The 17,846-nt window shown below is 40.9% G+C and overlaps 1 protein-coding gene across 1 annotated transcript in view; it reads right to left on the reverse strand.

Annotated features, from left to right (window-relative positions):
* The window catches only part of fbxl17 (F-box and leucine-rich repeat protein 17), a 291,099-nt gene that overhangs the window by 176,203 nt on the left and 97,050 nt on the right, over window positions 1-17,846 (reverse strand). The window contains exon 7 of the mRNA XM_049579160.1: window positions 15,985-16,092. Within this exon, the coding sequence (XP_049435117.1) occupies window positions 15,985-16,092 (108 nt within the window). The remainder of the gene's footprint in view (window positions 1-15,984; window positions 16,093-17,846) is intronic.

A 17,846-nucleotide genomic window follows, 5' to 3' on the forward strand; every position in this document is an offset into this window, starting at 1 on the left:
AAGACTTTGTAAGGATCCACAGGAACCCTTTAGGTGGCAACACCATGAAAAAAAATATATATATCAGTGTCTCCCTTTTTTCCTTCTCATTCTTCTTCTTCTTCTTATTCAGGAAAACACAGGCCAAGTGGTTTACAGGGCAAAGATGTAGGCTGGAGCAGACAAAATAAAATACAATTTCATTTCAGTTGGACTTTAACAAAGTAAAATCCAGCACTCACACTTTATCTCTTTCACACAAACAGATATACAGGAAACACAATTTCCTTTCTGTTCATGAAGGAACCAGCAGTTGATTTGTTATCACGAGCAAAGCAAAAAGAGGAGACTACAGGAAGAGAAATATTTGGTGAAATCACGTATGGTATATACACAAGATGAATTACATGGATAGTCTTGATGTATCCCCGAGAAATGTGGAAAACATCTTTCCACACACCGAGTAAACTTGTATACTGCCACATGTACTGGGGAAAAAAATAGCATGAATGCAGAATAAAACCTAACAAGGCAGATAAATTATAGAAAATTGCTTGCTGTTACTGTTTATCATTCTGTGCCTGCATGCCTGGTGTGAGGGGTTATGAGCCAATATGAGCATTCACTTTCCCTCTTCCTTTCATCTCTCCGACTTTCAATAATCCCTCTTTCCGATCTGAATACTTTATAAGAGGGGGTTTAGATTAATCCTCCAGTCAAAATCTCTACTTCCTGACACACTCTTAGAAACCCACACTGACACACTGTTCAACAAGCGTTCCTGCTCACTGAAAATTACCAAAAGGCTTTTCAAGTTACAGCACAGGTGTATTTTCTCTGATACATACTCAGAACTATTTAAGGCACAGGTGCATGCACACACACACGCGCTCACACTCACACACACACACACACACACACACACACACGCCGGGGATGCAAGATAATAGAGGTATGATATTCCGGCCAGCCGCAAGGGAGGCAGGGAGGTAAATGTCAGGGCCAAGGCTAAAGAGAAAACAAGCTTACAGTTGGTGTTAAGATCACTGAGCACTATTGTCGGCTCCATAGGCATGACATATACCTACCAGCGTGAAGACACACGGGGGGAACGGATAAGGACCGAGGCTCGCTGGGTGAAGTAAGCACACATGTAAACACTCCTCCCTGTCCCCACATACCAAGAATCAAAACACAGAGACTCGTACACCCACCGCAAACAAACAACGGTGAGCATGTGATGCTGCACTGCGCTGAAGGTAATAAAAAAGGCTTTCAAAACCTTTACCTCTGTCTACCTGCTCCGTTTGTCTCCCCCCGTTCTCATGTAGCCTGTGGCTTTTTTTGTCACTCCTCAGGAGAAAATTGGATCCACACCTCTTGTGATAAAAGGTCTGCTTGGGCATGAAATAAACATGAAACAGATTTTGTTTGTGGCACCTATACTGTGAAGACACGCTCAGATATACTAATGAAATAAACATTAAACAGCTTGTGCGTGCAAAGACGGGTCACGAATGCAGCAGTGATCACCGGGGACAGCTAAACTGACATGATAAACAATGGTATTTAATGAAAGGGGGGAGAAATCTTAAATGTGTGAATTGACGTACACATGCACGCATACAAGCAGATGCTCAGAAACGCACATGAACCCATGCGTACAGACACACACACTGTCATTTGCCTGTGTGGCCGGTGTTGGATCGAAGTGCTAAATTATTCATGAGGAATTAGACTGATCTGTGTGCATGTGTGTGTCCGTGCGTGTGTGTGTGTGTGTGTGTGTGTGTGTGTGGTGTCATTGTTTGCACAACAAAGGCAGTGCAAAAATCAAACTGGATGCAGGCAAAGTGACCACTACCTTTAATATTCATAGCAACAGACATCCACTCACGCTGTCAAAAAAATGGCAATCACCAGCTCACACATCCTCACACACTTTTACTCTGTCGCTCCCTCTCTCACACACACACGCTCTCTAACACACACACACACACACACACACACACACACACACACACACACACAGTTATTTGCATTCAGTATTTATGGTTATTGAGCCTGGAGTAAATTTAAAAGCCCCCACATCAAAAGTAGTATTTGTTCTCCAAATCTTCAAAACTGCTTATGTCTGCTATAGTAGAATTCTTACTACAACCAATAGAAACTGTTTCATTGATGTGGATAACCAATGAGAAACCAGGCCAACCAGCGTGAGTTTTCATTGGCTGAGAGTGTAGCTAGGTTGAAGAAAATTTGAAAATTTAGCAGATGTCTGCATGAAAGGGAAGAGGCAGAGTCACGGCTGAGACTGTAACTTTGCTAATCCATCTGCAGAGAAACCACCGCAGAGAAAATAAATTCCACAGTTTAGCCGACATCTGCCGAAAGCAAAAATATCTCTCCAAATCCCTGAAATGAAAAGTCACACACACACACACACACACACACACACACACACACAAAAAAAGGCAACCTCTCAGTAATTAGTCACACCTCCAGAATGTGACAGGCCACAGTGCCAGTGCTTGTTTTCTCATAGTTGACAGATTATCATAATTTGACTCATAGGTGAAAGGTTTTAATGCTCCCAATCTCATTTAATCATTTCCACTCATAATACAGCTTATTTTCTCCTCGTGTGTTTCTGCGATCCGAGAATAAACAGGCACGAAAAGAAAAATAAATGGAGAGAAATGAGGAGGAGGGGACGCGAAGGCTTCAGACGGAGAGGAAGACAAAGCGAGTGATTCACGCAGCACGGAGAGAGAAGAGGAGAGACGGGAACAGAGGAAAAAAGTGAAACAGAGTGCGGAGAGCGGGTGACAGAGGAAAGGAGCGACAGAATGGAGAGCAGGGGATTTGGTGAGAGGGTTCGGCAGGTTTTTCTTCCTCGTTGGCTGAGGTCTGTAACCAGGCAGAGTTTGTCTCGTCTCCTATGAGTTGGCAGCTTCACCTGGATAATTATTCATGCTGTTCATAAAAACAGTGAAACCTGCAGAATCCAGCTGCTCTGAGGCCGGCGTGTCATCCCCGCCCCGTGAACACACATGCACGGCACAGAAATTAGGTCTGAATACATGAATATTCCAGTGACTGTGCACACACATGTTCACAAGCACAGAAACAGTCGTGAAAAGTAACTATGTACATGGACTCAATAACTGTAGTTCGTAAACCTGAACTTTGCGTGAGTATTTTCCATTGTATGTATTATTGAGTATTCTTTTTTTACCACATTACCCAACAGTATATGAAGCTGTAGGAGTTAGCTCCAGCTCGACCAGATAAAAAACTTTTTCTTTTTTTTTTAATGACTATCACACTCTCTGTGCTTTTATTTTGAGCACATTTTGTTGCAAATACTTCTGTACTTCAAGCAACATTTGGGATGCAAAATTTTGTACTAACGTATCATCATTAGGATTGGACCCAAATATTCAGCTATTAGGATATCGGTTCATTGGGTAAGTATTTGTTTTTTTAATTTTGGGATTCTAAATGTGTTGCTTATTTGTTTGTTTGTTTGTTACAAATCTTAAATTTATTGGCGCTAGCAGGCTGTCATACAGCAGCAGCAGCTAACATTAGACACAGTCGGTAAACAGTCCAGACAACCTCACACTGAGCAGCAGCATTACAGTCGCTCAACCCTTTTAGTGTTGTAGCAGTATTGTTGTTGCTGTTGTTATTGCTGCGATGACTTGATGTTGTGTTGTCTCGCTATGGTTATTGCTGAAGCCGCTGTGTCATGAATATGTTCTATTTTGTAACTGGGTTTTTTATACAATAGAGAATAATTTCTCTGCTTCCTGCCCAGGGACTACAGATGAAAATTAGCTTATAGCAATAAGTAGCTGTGTACTGTCTCTGTTAAATAAATAAAATAAACTACTTTCAGGTCACGTTAGCCATGTGATGCTAACAATTAGCCATGTTACTGTCTCTGGCCATGTTACTGTCTCTGGCGCAGGTTCACACTCCTGCAGCAGTCTTATAATTACCAGGGAGAGAGAGATAGAGAGAGTGACTGCAGGGCAAGGAGGGCTTAGCCAATCAATATGCTGCATGGTGCTATACAATGAAATAAGATTTTAGTTATTTTAAATAGCAAATAAAAAATAAAAAAAAAACAGAAAAGCCAGGTTCAACAGCACCCCAGGCCAGCCCAAGCTTCAAATATTTGCTGTTGGTTACTACTGACGCTCCAGAGTCAAAAAAATTTGTAGTCAAGACAGCCCTAATTATCACTGTGTTTCACTCAAGTAAATGATCTGAGTGCTTCGTCCATCACTCACTAAGAACTCAGACTGTTGTTGCTGATGGTACTTAGTCATCTTGCCATCAGAAATGGGTAGCCACAGGGATCTATCCTTGGTCCCCTGCTGTTTCCTTTATACATAATTCTTCCTAATCAATACTTCAATTGCCTTATGTTTTGCTAATGATACAATTTTAAATTCCCCTAAGCTCTTCCCTAGCCCCTCTTGACTTGTCTTCAGTCTGCCTTTGATGCTTTTCAATCATCACTCGTTAATCACAGATTAGCTTTAAATACAGAAAAGACTAAGTACATAGTATTCTACACCTCCACCAGTGACTCTGATTATGCTGCTATTGAAACTATAAATGGCACCCATGTTACTCTTGCTGTGTCCTACAAATACTTATAAAATTGGCTTGACAGCAGACAATGATTCAAGATATATATTCAACATCTGACTCAAAAATTAAAAATCAAACGTGGCTTTTTGTATTGAATTCAAGTATGTGTGTCTTTCTCTAATCAAAAATCTATTGTACAGTCGACCTTCATGACTGTGCTTGACTGTGGAGACTGTGTTGTCATGCTGCTTCATCAACACTTCAGCAGAAAAACTTTGTACTCATCATTGTTCTCTGTACCATACGGTTGGATAAACTTCCTTATAGTCCAAAAAAAATAAAAATAAAAATAAAAAAAAATAAATAGCCATTTGAGGTTATTCATTTAGCTCTATTGAAGCTTCCAACCTACCTCATATCTCTTTTCTCATTTAAATCCAACAACAGTAAACGTTCGTGTAACTACTTAGAGATCCCTCATGTATGCACTAATGTTGGCAGAACTGGTTTCAGGTACTAAGCACTTTTTAAATGGAATGAACTGCAAGCTGCCCTCAAACTAGAGTCTCACATCTCCCTCGGAGATTTTAAAGCTTTATTATCGGTTTTTTATGATTCTTATAACGGCTTCTTTTAATTTCTTGTTTGTTGTGTAGCTGTGTTGTTCCTGTTTTGCTGAATGTGGTAATGCGAATGTTTCTTGCTCTCAAGTCTCTCTTAGAAAAGAGATCTTAAAACTTAATGAGACGGCCTGATTAAATAACGATTAAATTAAAAAAATACATAAAAGGAAACATGCACGACAGGCTTGACAAAATATCAATAATTGTAGAATGTAGAAGAAGTATTGATAGATTACACTTTATTTTAGTGAATTTGCCTCTTACCATTTAATTAGTATTAGCTGAATTAATTTAAAAAAAAAAAAAAAAAAAAGCTGTGAATTTTTAAACTTTTTCACCATCAGTAAATCAATTAACCTACTTTAAAATGTAATTTGATAAGGCCCAAAAATTAACCATTTATTTCTCAATTTAATTCTGCTCCAAAAAAACAAATACAGAGCAGAAAAAGACATATTCAAATTCACAAAATTGGATGTGAATCTGAGTTTATAGACAAACTCCAAATCAAGTCAAATATAGAAAACATCTTACGCAAAGATAAGAGAAAAGCAATCACTTCAGATTTGACAAAAGCTGGATGAGCAAACAGCACTTGTGGTCTGAGAAGTGGGTGTAGCACCACATTTCTGTAATAAAGAGGCTGTTTAATTCAGTCCACATGACCAGAGGAGATCAGTGAGCTCCAAGCAGCATGGCTCCCACCTGCTTCAATTAGAAGCCTCTCTCAAACAGGAAAAATGAGAGCCGGAGTCAGAGGTCAAACACAAAACGCCGCTTTAAATGAAAGAAAAATAACTGGCTGTTTCAAAGGTACGTTATCCTTCAGCCAAGCATAGGCTGGAGTTCAATATTTGGAGAGGTTGATTTGACACTTTATTACATTAGTGTATGTCACAGTCTGGCACACACTGGGTGAGTGTGTGTGTACCTGTGTATGCTCTGCCAGACTACAGAGCTATAACTACCTGTGCTATTACTTAATTTATTTACACAACGTCAAGCATCATGATGCCAAGCAGGAAGTTGAGGCCTGGTGGACCCCATGCAGAGGATATGATGTCATGGTTTGAACGCTGGCACGAAGCAGCATGAGTTCATGGCTGTTGCTGTCCATCAACCTCAGTGTCCCGGCTGACAAGCAGTTAGATGACATTTAAAAAGCACGGACAGAGTGGGCATTGTTTTAGTCATAAATAGCGAACATGTTGGGTTTGGAAAGTATGAGCTGCTATTTCATTGCTGAAGTTAATTTATAACCACTTTAAGATTTAGTATGTGAGTTTGGTCAATGAAAAATACGTCCTACTGTGGGAAATCCACACAAAAAACACATGCATGCAAAGAACTGTCTATGAAGAAGGGGGAAAAATTTGCTTTTCAGTAAAACTAACAACTGTGACAGTGGAAACTTTCCAGTCTCAGACTGGCAAAGATAAGTAGACATTAGGAGTGCACCAACTGTAAATATTCTGGACGGATACTGAGGTTTAAAATAACAATTTGTCTGATAGCCAATAGCAAATAGCTGATAGCTTTATTCTGTTTTTTTGTTTTTTATTTCCCCCTTTGTGCCAGGGAAACAAAGAAATCTTCATCATAAAATAACTCAACAATTTTAAAGTCATACAATCCTTCTTTACACTATCTTTGAATGAGCACAAATTCAATCATACAAATTCATGAAACAACCTTGAAAATAACGTTTTTTCACATGAAAAACATTTCTAAAAAAAATGATCATAATGTCCTCTCTAATATCTATTTTATATTTCTATGAAAACCTCAACAAATTTATCATTCAAACAACCATGTTTATTTGAGTTTCTTGCCAAAAACTACACTTTACAAAATTATCTCACCTTCGCCCAAAACTCATTTTTACCTAAGTGAGCTGCAACGCATCATAATGTAACTCAATGCAACCTTCGTCAGCAGATAGTTCCAGCCACCAGCTGCTAACAGCTAACATTAACTAGCTCTGCTCCTGCCGATGTCGACACAGATATGTTGTTCACTGTGTCGCACTATCAGGAAAACAATAGCGTGCATCCCCTGTCATGATGATAGGGAGTTCTGCCCAAATATGTTCTCTATCGTTCCCAGGAAGATGGGGCATTGTTCGTTTCAAACCTTCTTTTTAGCCTGTGCAAAATTAATGTGACACAGAACATGAGCCACTGCTATCGGTGAATGTATTCTTATTTGCAAATATGCCGATGGCAGCCAGCAACGCGAGTGCTGGCCGATAAATCAGCGCATCCCTTGTAGAAACAAGTTTAACTCTTCTAAACAATGCAGGTGGAACTTTAGACAGTCACTTTGAAGTAATATTCAAAGTCTTGAGCAAGAAGTCAAAGTCACAGGGTGTTGTTGAGGTGGCATTGTGGCCCTGACACATTTTCCTCGGCTGTCCGTATGTGTTGGAGACTGTGTGAGACGGGACGAGGCGGGGGGGGCACAAAGGTGAGACGAATGGCAGCAGTGTCACTAGGTGAATACAAGTGCGCACTCATGCATAGACGCTTCTTTTCCCCCATATCGGAGCATCCCAGACAGTTCAGTCAGACAGGAGTAAGCTGTGTCGAGACAATCCCTCTGCGGCAAGCCTAAATCACACACTAACCCCCCCTCCAGACACACACTCAGAAAAACATACACACATATAAATACATAGAGGCCTGTGCAGACAGAGCGACATGAATATTTGAAAAAGGACTGAGGCGAAAGCTGGAAAGGCCATGGGTCTGGTATCACAAATACATTGTCTGCATCAGTCATGGACCAGTGAGCTGATCCCTGTGTGTGTAGGTGTGTGTGTGCATGTGTGGTTAACTTCTCTCTTTATCTGTCCTGTGCCCATCTACTGTCTATCACTTATTTTCCCTCTCCTACCCCCTTTTTCCTCTCTTGCTTTCTCCCTTACAGTCGCTAATCCTGCATGTGTTGGTGTTGATAACAAACTCAGTGGCGAGGAAAGGCTTGAGGAGATAGAGAGAGTTGGTTTCTCTTCGGCGCTCTAAGCCAAATGACCACATGGGCACGCACTCACACACTCACGTACGCGAGCACGAGCCGGTGTGACAGCGCTGGATGACAGTCACAGTACAGTGACACTAGTTGGGCCAATAATGAGACATGATATCCCCCCCTCCAGAGGTCAAAAACCTCTCTATCTTTGTCTGTCTCTGGGTTAAAAGTCTTAGAGCCAAATGAATTATTCTTCAATTACTCTTGCAAGAGACACACATCATCCTTAGGCTCTTCTCTGCTCATTATATTCATAAATCCCCCAATCTCCTCCATACAGCAGTGAAGAAAATTATTATTACAATTTCGACTCATTTCGCGACCCCCACAACCCCATTACCTTTCTTCCTCCAAATCCCCTCTGCTCCTTCGTTTTCCCCTTTATCCTCTCCACCACCCCTGAGACACAATACACATGTACAAGTACACAGTCGCATACACACATTTGTACATAGGAAAAGGTTCACGTAGACATGAACACGCACACACACTCTTACTTCCTTGGTTTGTGTTGGGGGTTATCAGTTTGACACAGGGCACTGTGATTATGTATTTTCTGTGCTCCAGTCAGAGGGAGGAGATAAGGGGCCAGCAGACTACAGCAAAGCCAGACACCACTCATCTTACATGGGGAGGGAGTGGTGGAGCGGAGGGTGTGAAGGTGGCAGCGGGTGAAGACCTATATCTTAACCTTTTGTGTCTCACCAACCTCTTTCCAAACCTGTGGTTATGGCAATTTGGAAAAAAAGTGGGGGGAAATAAATGATATTTCTGTATATTTTGTTCATATTTCCCCTCTTTTGTAAGAAAAATGGACCCTTTCAAAATTCAGAGCATTTGATTTGAGGTCACTGATCTCAGCATGGAGGTGGCTGAGCTGGCAGCTAGCCGCTAACAGTGCTAACTAAATAAATGTCAATAGTGACACAACGAAAATAGTGTTGACAGTGCAAATGGTGTCAACCGGGGGAACCAGACAGTGGCCGCTACACTTCTGCAGCACCTCTGTCCCACTATCAGCGAAAACCATAGACTGTAAACAAATAACGGACACAGCCACACTGACGTCACCCATTGGTTTGTGGACTCTCGTTCTGAAGCCTTAAGTTTGGCATTTTGGCCGTCGCCATCATTGGCTTTTGGAGCCAGAAGTGATCATATTTGGATGAGACAGTGGAGATGTAGAGGAGCTAGGGGTGACTCAGACTCACGGACTGTGTTGACGCCTTACAGACAGCCTATCAATGTGGCCACGCCCATAATTATGCATAACTTTAAACCTTGTTTACATGTTTATTTCAGCTGTAAAGTTGGGCTCTTTAAAATAGGATTCTACGGAGACTGGCTCACTATTAGAGCCAGCCTCGTGTGGCCATTTGAGGAACTGCAGTTTTTGACACTTCGATGTTGGCTGTAATTTTCAGCCTCAGATGTTGCCACTTGGCGGTAGCTGCTGTTTGAGCGCAGTGCCAAGAGGCAGCATTGAGCTAGCAAGTGGGATACACCCATGTAATAACATGCATGAGTGGCTGTACCGGCTGACCACAGACAAACAAACCACAAGAAAAGCTCGGATTACAACAAACACAGAGGGAGCATGACTTTATTCTCTGCTCAGGGCGCCATTACTCCACAATGTCTTTACACAGCAGCTGGTGATTTGTTGCTATATTCATGCTCTGAATGTCGCTTTCAGAACCTTTAAAGGTTGTGAAATAAATCTGAACTCAGGATGTTGTAAGTACATGCTGCTCCACTAAGCAACCAGGATGGATAGAACATATGATTCTGGTTATGGAATTAAACAGCTTTCCTGTCATAAACCAGACTGTTTTATTTGCTCATAAACACACAGAGAGAATGAGGTATTGCCCACGGTCCAATTCTGTCAAATTTAGAGAGCATTTATCAAAGGTTCAAGCTTTTTTTTTCGCGAGAAGAACAACAAAAGCACTGGAGCGGCACGGCTGAATTAATCTACAAGACCCAAAATTAAGACCAGAAACATCCAAGCTCTGCACATCAGAGAGACAACACATAGCTATTATAGTCTCCAAATATACCTCTTTTCATCTCTGACACATTCTTCAACAGTCTCTCCATTTGTTATGTCTTTGGCCTCCTCTCGCTCCCTCTCCCGAGGGTGGGAACTTTCACACACACAAAAAAGGCATTTTGAGGCCCACAGTGTCTAAGGGCAGTGATAGGCTGATGTATGAGGAGGGGCATTGTGGGTAGGCATGACAAGCAAAGGGAAGCCATCAGTGGGACATCTAAGACTCGGGGAATGAAGGCTCTCTGGCACCCAGAGCTTCTCTCAAACACTGGCTCTCTGATAGAGCCGACCTTGGACTTAATCACTACCAGAAGAAAAGAGCGCCGCTTGACAGGAAGATGGAGAGACGGTGGGAGAGTGTGTGTGAAAAAGAAAAAGAAGACAGACAAAAACACACAAACCACAAGAGTAAGCGAGAGAAAAAAAGATACATAGAGCGAGAGTGACAATGACCACAAGTAGAAAAAGACTGGACAGAGAAAGAGACGTAAACAGGTAACACACGGTTCAAAGAGATGGTGGAGTTTTGTGCAACTTTTTTGTGTGACCAAGGGTGTCTGAGAATCAGAGGGAGAGCTCAGAAAACACTGTGTGTTATCCACTTCTGAAACACACACAAATCCATTGCCTCAAAGACACAAACACACACAAACATATCTGAAAAGCCGGGGTTACACTCAAGCTGGCAGTGTGAAGCCTTCCACCCTTCTAATAACGGCCAATGCCTCCACACATCTATTGCACTTCCACCTCTGTGGCTTGTCACAGGCTTGACTAAAGGGTGAACCCTCTGAAACTGAATTAGGAGAGTGATTAATCTCACGCAGGTCCACAAGAAAACACATATAAAGTTCTCAAATTAGCTGCTGAGGGAGAGCACCAAATCACTAAATGCTCTGGGACACCCACAAAGCCTCCACCCCAAGATATTTTGTATCCATTACACAGCCTTGGGATGTGACAAGCCTCATCAATAAAACTATTATTAATGTCAGGGGCTTCGAGCTAGCTTTGAGCTCCAATCTCAACACCGAGCATAAATAAAAATTTACAGTGTATCCCTGGCACGGCAACACAAAAGACCACATCAGACACATGTTTGCTCTTAAAATCATCTCAGTTTTTGTTTTGACATTTAAAGCCGTATGTAATGTTTGATTCCCAACCAGTAAGGCAAGTGTTAGAAAGCTTGTTTTCGATTAGCGGCTTTATTCTCTCAGCCAGCCGGCAGAAATCTTGATATAGCCTTTTAGTCACTAACAAGATGATGATTTATCAAACGGCGTCTGGCTACAAATATTGAGTTGTGTTGCACATCACAGAGGAACCGCACAGCTCCCGTAGGACTGAAACACTGAAGAGCGAGCATAAAGGAGTCACAGCTTTACAGTTACTCTACAGACCATCTGCATCGAACTCGGCGCCATGGGTGGCCTATTTCAGCCATCAGCTGGCTTGATTAAGAAAATACGATTTGAATTGATTTCCTCATACCCTAATTTCTGAGAAGTCGGCATAAAAAAATATCAATCTGAAATGAGTGTGTCATATGAGAGAAGTTAATAAAAGTAATGGATTTTCTTCCCTTTTTTCTGGTGATAGCTGAATAGCAAGTGAAGAGGTTGGGAAGATTATCAGAGAGAAAGGGAGAGAGAGAAAGAGCAATCAAGGAAGAAAAGAAGTGGGAGGGTGTGTGTGATAATCGAACAAGAGAGGAGCGCCGCAGTCCTGGAATCGCATGCAGGTCCACGGAGTCATCAGAAATGCAACGATTCTAAACGCCAGAATATGATTTTCAATCGACACTGGATGGGACCAAGTGGGAATGAATGAGAGGAGGAATCAACTGCTAAACGAGATAATTACTGTCAGAGATTATAGAGGGACGGAGAGGGGAAGTAGAGAGGCAGAGGGGGCGTTGCAGAACTGACGGCTGAAATGACAGAAACAAAGGGACATATGATTTGACTGTAAATCCACGGACTGAATAAATGTGAATGTTGAAACATTTCTGCCTCATAAAGATTCATAAATTACGATCAATACCTACGCTAGAAACTTCAGCTATCTTTAAAAGACAGTTCTTAAGTGGCTGAGTGAATCTGATTTAGAGTTATCACCCCATCGGTGTACTTTAGCTGCTGATGTGAACATCAAAACGTAATCTTAATGCAAATCTATTTAGAAAGCAGGATCCAAGTTTGAATTTCCAAAGACGCTCTCTCGGTGAAAGATCGGTATGATGAGGTATGCCCAACTGATACAGGATTTTTGAAGCCAATGCTGATATCGATATTTGAGAGGCTAGAAAAGAAGACTCTATGGCAAAACAGTTGTATTGGATTGCATTCATTTGCAAAGTTGTACCTGATAAAATGGACACAGGCAAATTCACAAAGAATGGATTGTGGCCACTGATAGCTCCATGAACTGCGCATCACTTGCAACCATTATCTGCCCTGTATCAAGGTCTGAATAATAAAAGAGATTGCACTCAAGATATTACAGCGCAGATGCGGCCATAAAGTTTTGAAACTGATTGCAATTTGCTCTTTGCTGCGTCTGACTGCAATCATCCATGTGGCAAAGTATAAATGTTGCCTTTGCACCAAGAGCACAGGAGGCAGAACAACGAGAGAAAAAAAGAAAACTGAAATTTTCAGACTACAAGCTACAGGTCCTGACTGATGAGGTGCAGATACATTCTTCAAAACTTCCGGCAAGGAATTTAAACACAACAGAGAGAAACATTATTTTATATCTTGTCCGTGAAGATTCTCAGTCATCCAGGTCACCCACCTACAATGCAGTCTTGGGATCCCTCCCCAGACGACTTCACACCCAGTCACACCTGGTCCCATCTAACCCTAATGACACGCATGATGGCCGGGTGGGTCAACGACTCACATGTGACCTTAATGACTCTGAAACTCAGAGCTCACATGAGACCTGAACGACTCTGTAAGGGTTCACACCCACGCAGAGTTTCAAGCCTGTGACTCCGCACCGGTCAGTTAAAACTGAAGAAGCCTCTTGGATGAGAGGTGAAATGTCTTCAAGAAACGCAAGCAAGTACAGTTGCCTAGAATATCGCACTCATGATTATTTCATTTCAAAGTTTGTCAGTGTGCTTCAGTTACCACCAACTGTCTGAATAGAAAGGACCACATTTTGCACCAAATGTATGCACATTGCTAAATTTAAAGGTCTAGTGTGTAGGATGAAGTAGCATCTAGCGGACTCCATGGATGAGGGCCTGCTCCATGTGCAGATCGAAACAACTCATTCTATGGTAACAAAAACACAATATTTCTTATTCTGTCAATATATTCCCTTAAATCCTATACACTGAGCCTTTTTTATTTGCGGATAGCACAGGAATACTAAGACAATATTTGCCTAGCACTATTTGCAGGTGCTTCAGAAGTACATGGTTGCTTTTTGTCTCACTTTTGCAGATTTAGCGGCCACAAAAGCCACTAAATCCTTTTGTGAATTTTCCCATGAGTGTATTAGCTTTGGGAAAATTGACCTAAACTTTTTACAAAAATATCAGCATATTGCTAAAGCTATGACAACCAGTCACTGACACAGCAGACACTTCTTGTCTGAATGTCCCTCTGGGGTTATACAAACACATCACTGGTATGTAAGTGTGTGCAGCAATGTCATTTCTGCTGTGTTTCTGTGTGTGTGTGCGCGGGTGGGTGTTATTTTTGTTGTGTCAAGTTGGTAAAGATGCAATATGTGGTTCTGTATAAATCTACTATCTGTGCTGTTAAAGCACATTAGATTGAAATAAAAAACAAAAAGAAAACACAAAGATGTTTTCAGTCGAGGCAAAACTGCAGCTTTGAACAAAATATAAATATTATAAGAATTATGAACTTTTCTCTTCCGAACTCCTAAAACTTCACCTTGGTTAATACTGTAATAAATAATAATGAGGTGTGCTAGACTGTGCGTGTGGGCGGATGTGTATGCGTCCACCTCCAGGTATGCTAATGCTGTTATGACTGGCTGGCTTCATTACTGTCTGTCTACAACACATTGGCCAAGGTCAGTGGAGGCTGCAGAGATGATAGGGGGCCAAAACCATGAGCGCAAATTAATCTGCTGTTTAATCTAATAATGCAGCGCGGCATCGAGTGTCTCAGTCCTATTAACACAACTGTAATTGCATTTGAGTAGGAATGGACGCATGCAGCCCGCAAGGGTACGTTCACACTTGCGTGTACACCCAAGTACATCAAACACAAATCGAATTGTATTACACAAGTACACTTGGGTGCGAACATACCACACACACTCACACATAGGTGCATTCCAGATGGATGGTACTGGGAGAAGGAAATAAATGAGAAGAAAAGCAAGTTGCAGATTTTCCTGGTGGATTCAATTCAAGCAATCATCGTGTGAGTGCATGTGTGTCCATGTTTATATGGCACGAAACATCTTAAAACCACAGAGCCCTGCTCATTAACATGGTAATATCCAAACAGCAGGGTGTAGTCAGAACAGCAGCGTATTATTAGGATTCATCTCATTAGGCTTTCATGAGATTTAAAAGTTAACATGAAATAACTTCAAAACTAAGTCTGAGATAAAACACACAGCCAGGCCCTGAGTTTACTCTCCAAAAGTTAATTTCCCCCCCTGGAGACAATGCATGGCCTGGAGCAACGCAGAGAGCTGGCCCATGGTAACAGGATTAGACAAAAAACGTAGTCACGCTAGAACTGTTGTTCTGTTGACGTTTACTGATACAAGTAATTATCTCAAAACAGTGAAACTGTAGATTGGAATTAAAGTATTTCACTGCTGTTTTTCATAAAACTGGCCTGTCTTTGCACTACAAAGACAAATACCTTTGATTTTTGAAATTGGTACAATATGACCAGATAAAACAGAGGAAAAGGGCTGTGGCATTCTCATTTGCTAAAGAGGTAGAAACCCTAAAACTACTAGAATGCACTGCACCACACAGGACTAATAAACGTTCCCTCTGATGGGTGACGATAAGGGAGATTGCCCATTTTGACACCAGAAACAATATAACAGCCAGCTGGTAACAAACAATCTTGACTTGCAGTTAAATAGTAAGCTGAAAAATGTTTCTGAAAACATTTAGGTGTGAAACAGGCAATACAGTAACAGAATCTCATATTTTATCAGCTGTGCTTGGTTTTACTGTTTGATGTCAGTGTTTTTTAGCCACTTCCTGTTCTAAATTTCTTGTATTACAACCAAACAGTGCACTAAAATGTTTCTGAAGATATTTTAGGTGAGAAATAGACAAAAGAGTAACTGCCTAGTTTTATACTTTGATGGAAGTTTTGTCTAAGTTTGAGGGGAGGGGTCTGTCGTGATCCACTTGTGTGTTCATGGTGGTGGGCATACAAAAATGTGATAGTACAATCTGTATTTTGAGAAACAGCCCGAAAGCCAGTGGATTTGAGCAGGAGATCTGGGCACTGGTAAGATGGAGGCTACCAGTCTATCACTTACACATACTATCCACATTGTTATGATGTACAGTTGGTTGAAAATCAGCAAAGTATCCCTGTAACCTCATTTTAACTGTGCTGCAGGAACTACAGTACCTTCACTTTTGCCAGTAAAGTACCTGAGCTCTTACAATAGGTCTTAACTATGATGCTATAAGTCAAAAATGTGTTTTACACTTACCGCAGTAAGATGAATGACTCCCTGAGAGGTCACCGGGCATCCCATGAAGCCAACAAACTGCAGCTCAGGACAATGCTCTGCAACCGCTCGCACAGACCGATCAGTGACCTGGAGAATAAACAAGAGAGTTTAAATGAGGATCCCAGATAAGAAACCTCTTGACCTTCATTTTTAAAATACTTGCAGGCTATTATTTCTGAAGTAGTTTGTTTTCTTTTGTTGAGTTAGTTTGCAGTCAGAGAATCTTAACTCGCCAGTAATTTTCATATTTTGTGGTTGAGAAAAGAAACACAAAAGGTGAAGAGCAGGCCGAGGATAACAGACAAAACAGCTACAGGAGCATGTCTGCCAAGCGGCGTGGGTGTCAACCTATGATGGATGGACCGTTCCCCATCCTTCACCCAGCCGTCTACTAACAGCTCATAATGGATCAGAGATCAATAGGGAAGCAGAACATTTCCACCAGCTTCCACTGTAGTCATCAATATGGGTATTGATAGCTACTTCGCCTCCCTCGTCACACTCAACACCGCAACAATATGTGGGAGATTGTTTGTCCTCTCTGTAGGCTTCCTCAGAGCTTCCTCAAAGTCTTCATCAATCACAAAGACAAAATAAGTTGAGAAGAAGAGAGACAGAACAGAGAGAATTGACTCTACGCTGTGATTAACTGGGAAAACAAAGAAAAACAAACATCAAAGAACATTAGAGAACAAAAATGGCTTTTTCGAGGCATCCCTGTCAAAATCTGCAACGTTTCTTTATGAAATTCCCAAAAAGCAATGCAGGCAAAAACATACATTTTAATACACAGAGAAAGAACATCAATTAGTGATGGATGCATACACACACAAACTTTTCCTTATCAACTTAAACATACTTTAAGAAAGTGAACTTTGGGTGAAATCCAAGTCTGACATGTTTTGAAAAGTATCCCTGAACTTTAATGTTTAATACAAACTACTGAGAGGAGTTTTGGAAGAATAACTTGAATACACGGCAGCTCAAGAAGACAAGAGTCTGGCAAGGTAACATTAAAATTCAATATTCAAATATTTTTGGTATAATCAGTTGTTTTCTAAGACACAATTGCAAAATACATTTTGAAATATCAGTTCTTACAGAGCTAAATAAACTCACTTTCTTGAGTTTGTAATTGCATACGTGTTAGTTTTGTTGGTGGCCTTGCTATCAACTTTTAGAAATGTCACCAACAACTTCTCAGATTAATAAAAAAATGAGTCGAAGGAACAGCCGGGGAAAGTTTTTCCATTTATTTGTCTGTTTCCAATGCAACAGGATGATTTTGAATAGTCTGACAGTTATTTGTGATAAAGCAGGAAGAAAAAAAAACTGCATATCAACCACTGCTCCTCCCAAGAAACTGCCTTAATTGTGTTGACAAGATAATTAATAAGTCTTTTAGACTGGAGTTGTAGTGTTTAGTAATAGAACAACAGCAATGTAGAGTTATAGATAGGAGGTGATCATAGTAAGATCCCTTAAATTGTGATTAGGACATTATATTATTCAAAAAGGTGTACCTGAAACTAGAGTTTTCAGTTCATGATCTTAGTTTTTTTTTTTATTTTAAGGTTTTTACCTGTAAATAATGTGTTAAAAGGTAGGATGTTGGGCACAGAGGTTTTTCAGGAAAACTGATGACTCACAAGTGAGATGCTGAGAGATTCTAGTTCACTATTGGCTTTACAGAACCAGGTGAAATTCCCCACTGATGTACTTAAAGTTATAATATGCATGAATTGTTTGTTAATGCTTGAAAACAATATCACTGGTGAGAGTGAAAGTAAAAGCCAACCCCAGGTTTACTCTACTTTGCTGCATTTGCATTTTTTCCCGTG

The sequence above is a fragment of the Epinephelus fuscoguttatus genome, linkage group LG6 (genome assembly GCF_011397635.1).
Source record: "Epinephelus fuscoguttatus linkage group LG6, E.fuscoguttatus.final_Chr_v1".
Taxonomy (NCBI): Eukaryota; Metazoa; Chordata; class Actinopteri; order Perciformes; family Serranidae; genus Epinephelus; species Epinephelus fuscoguttatus.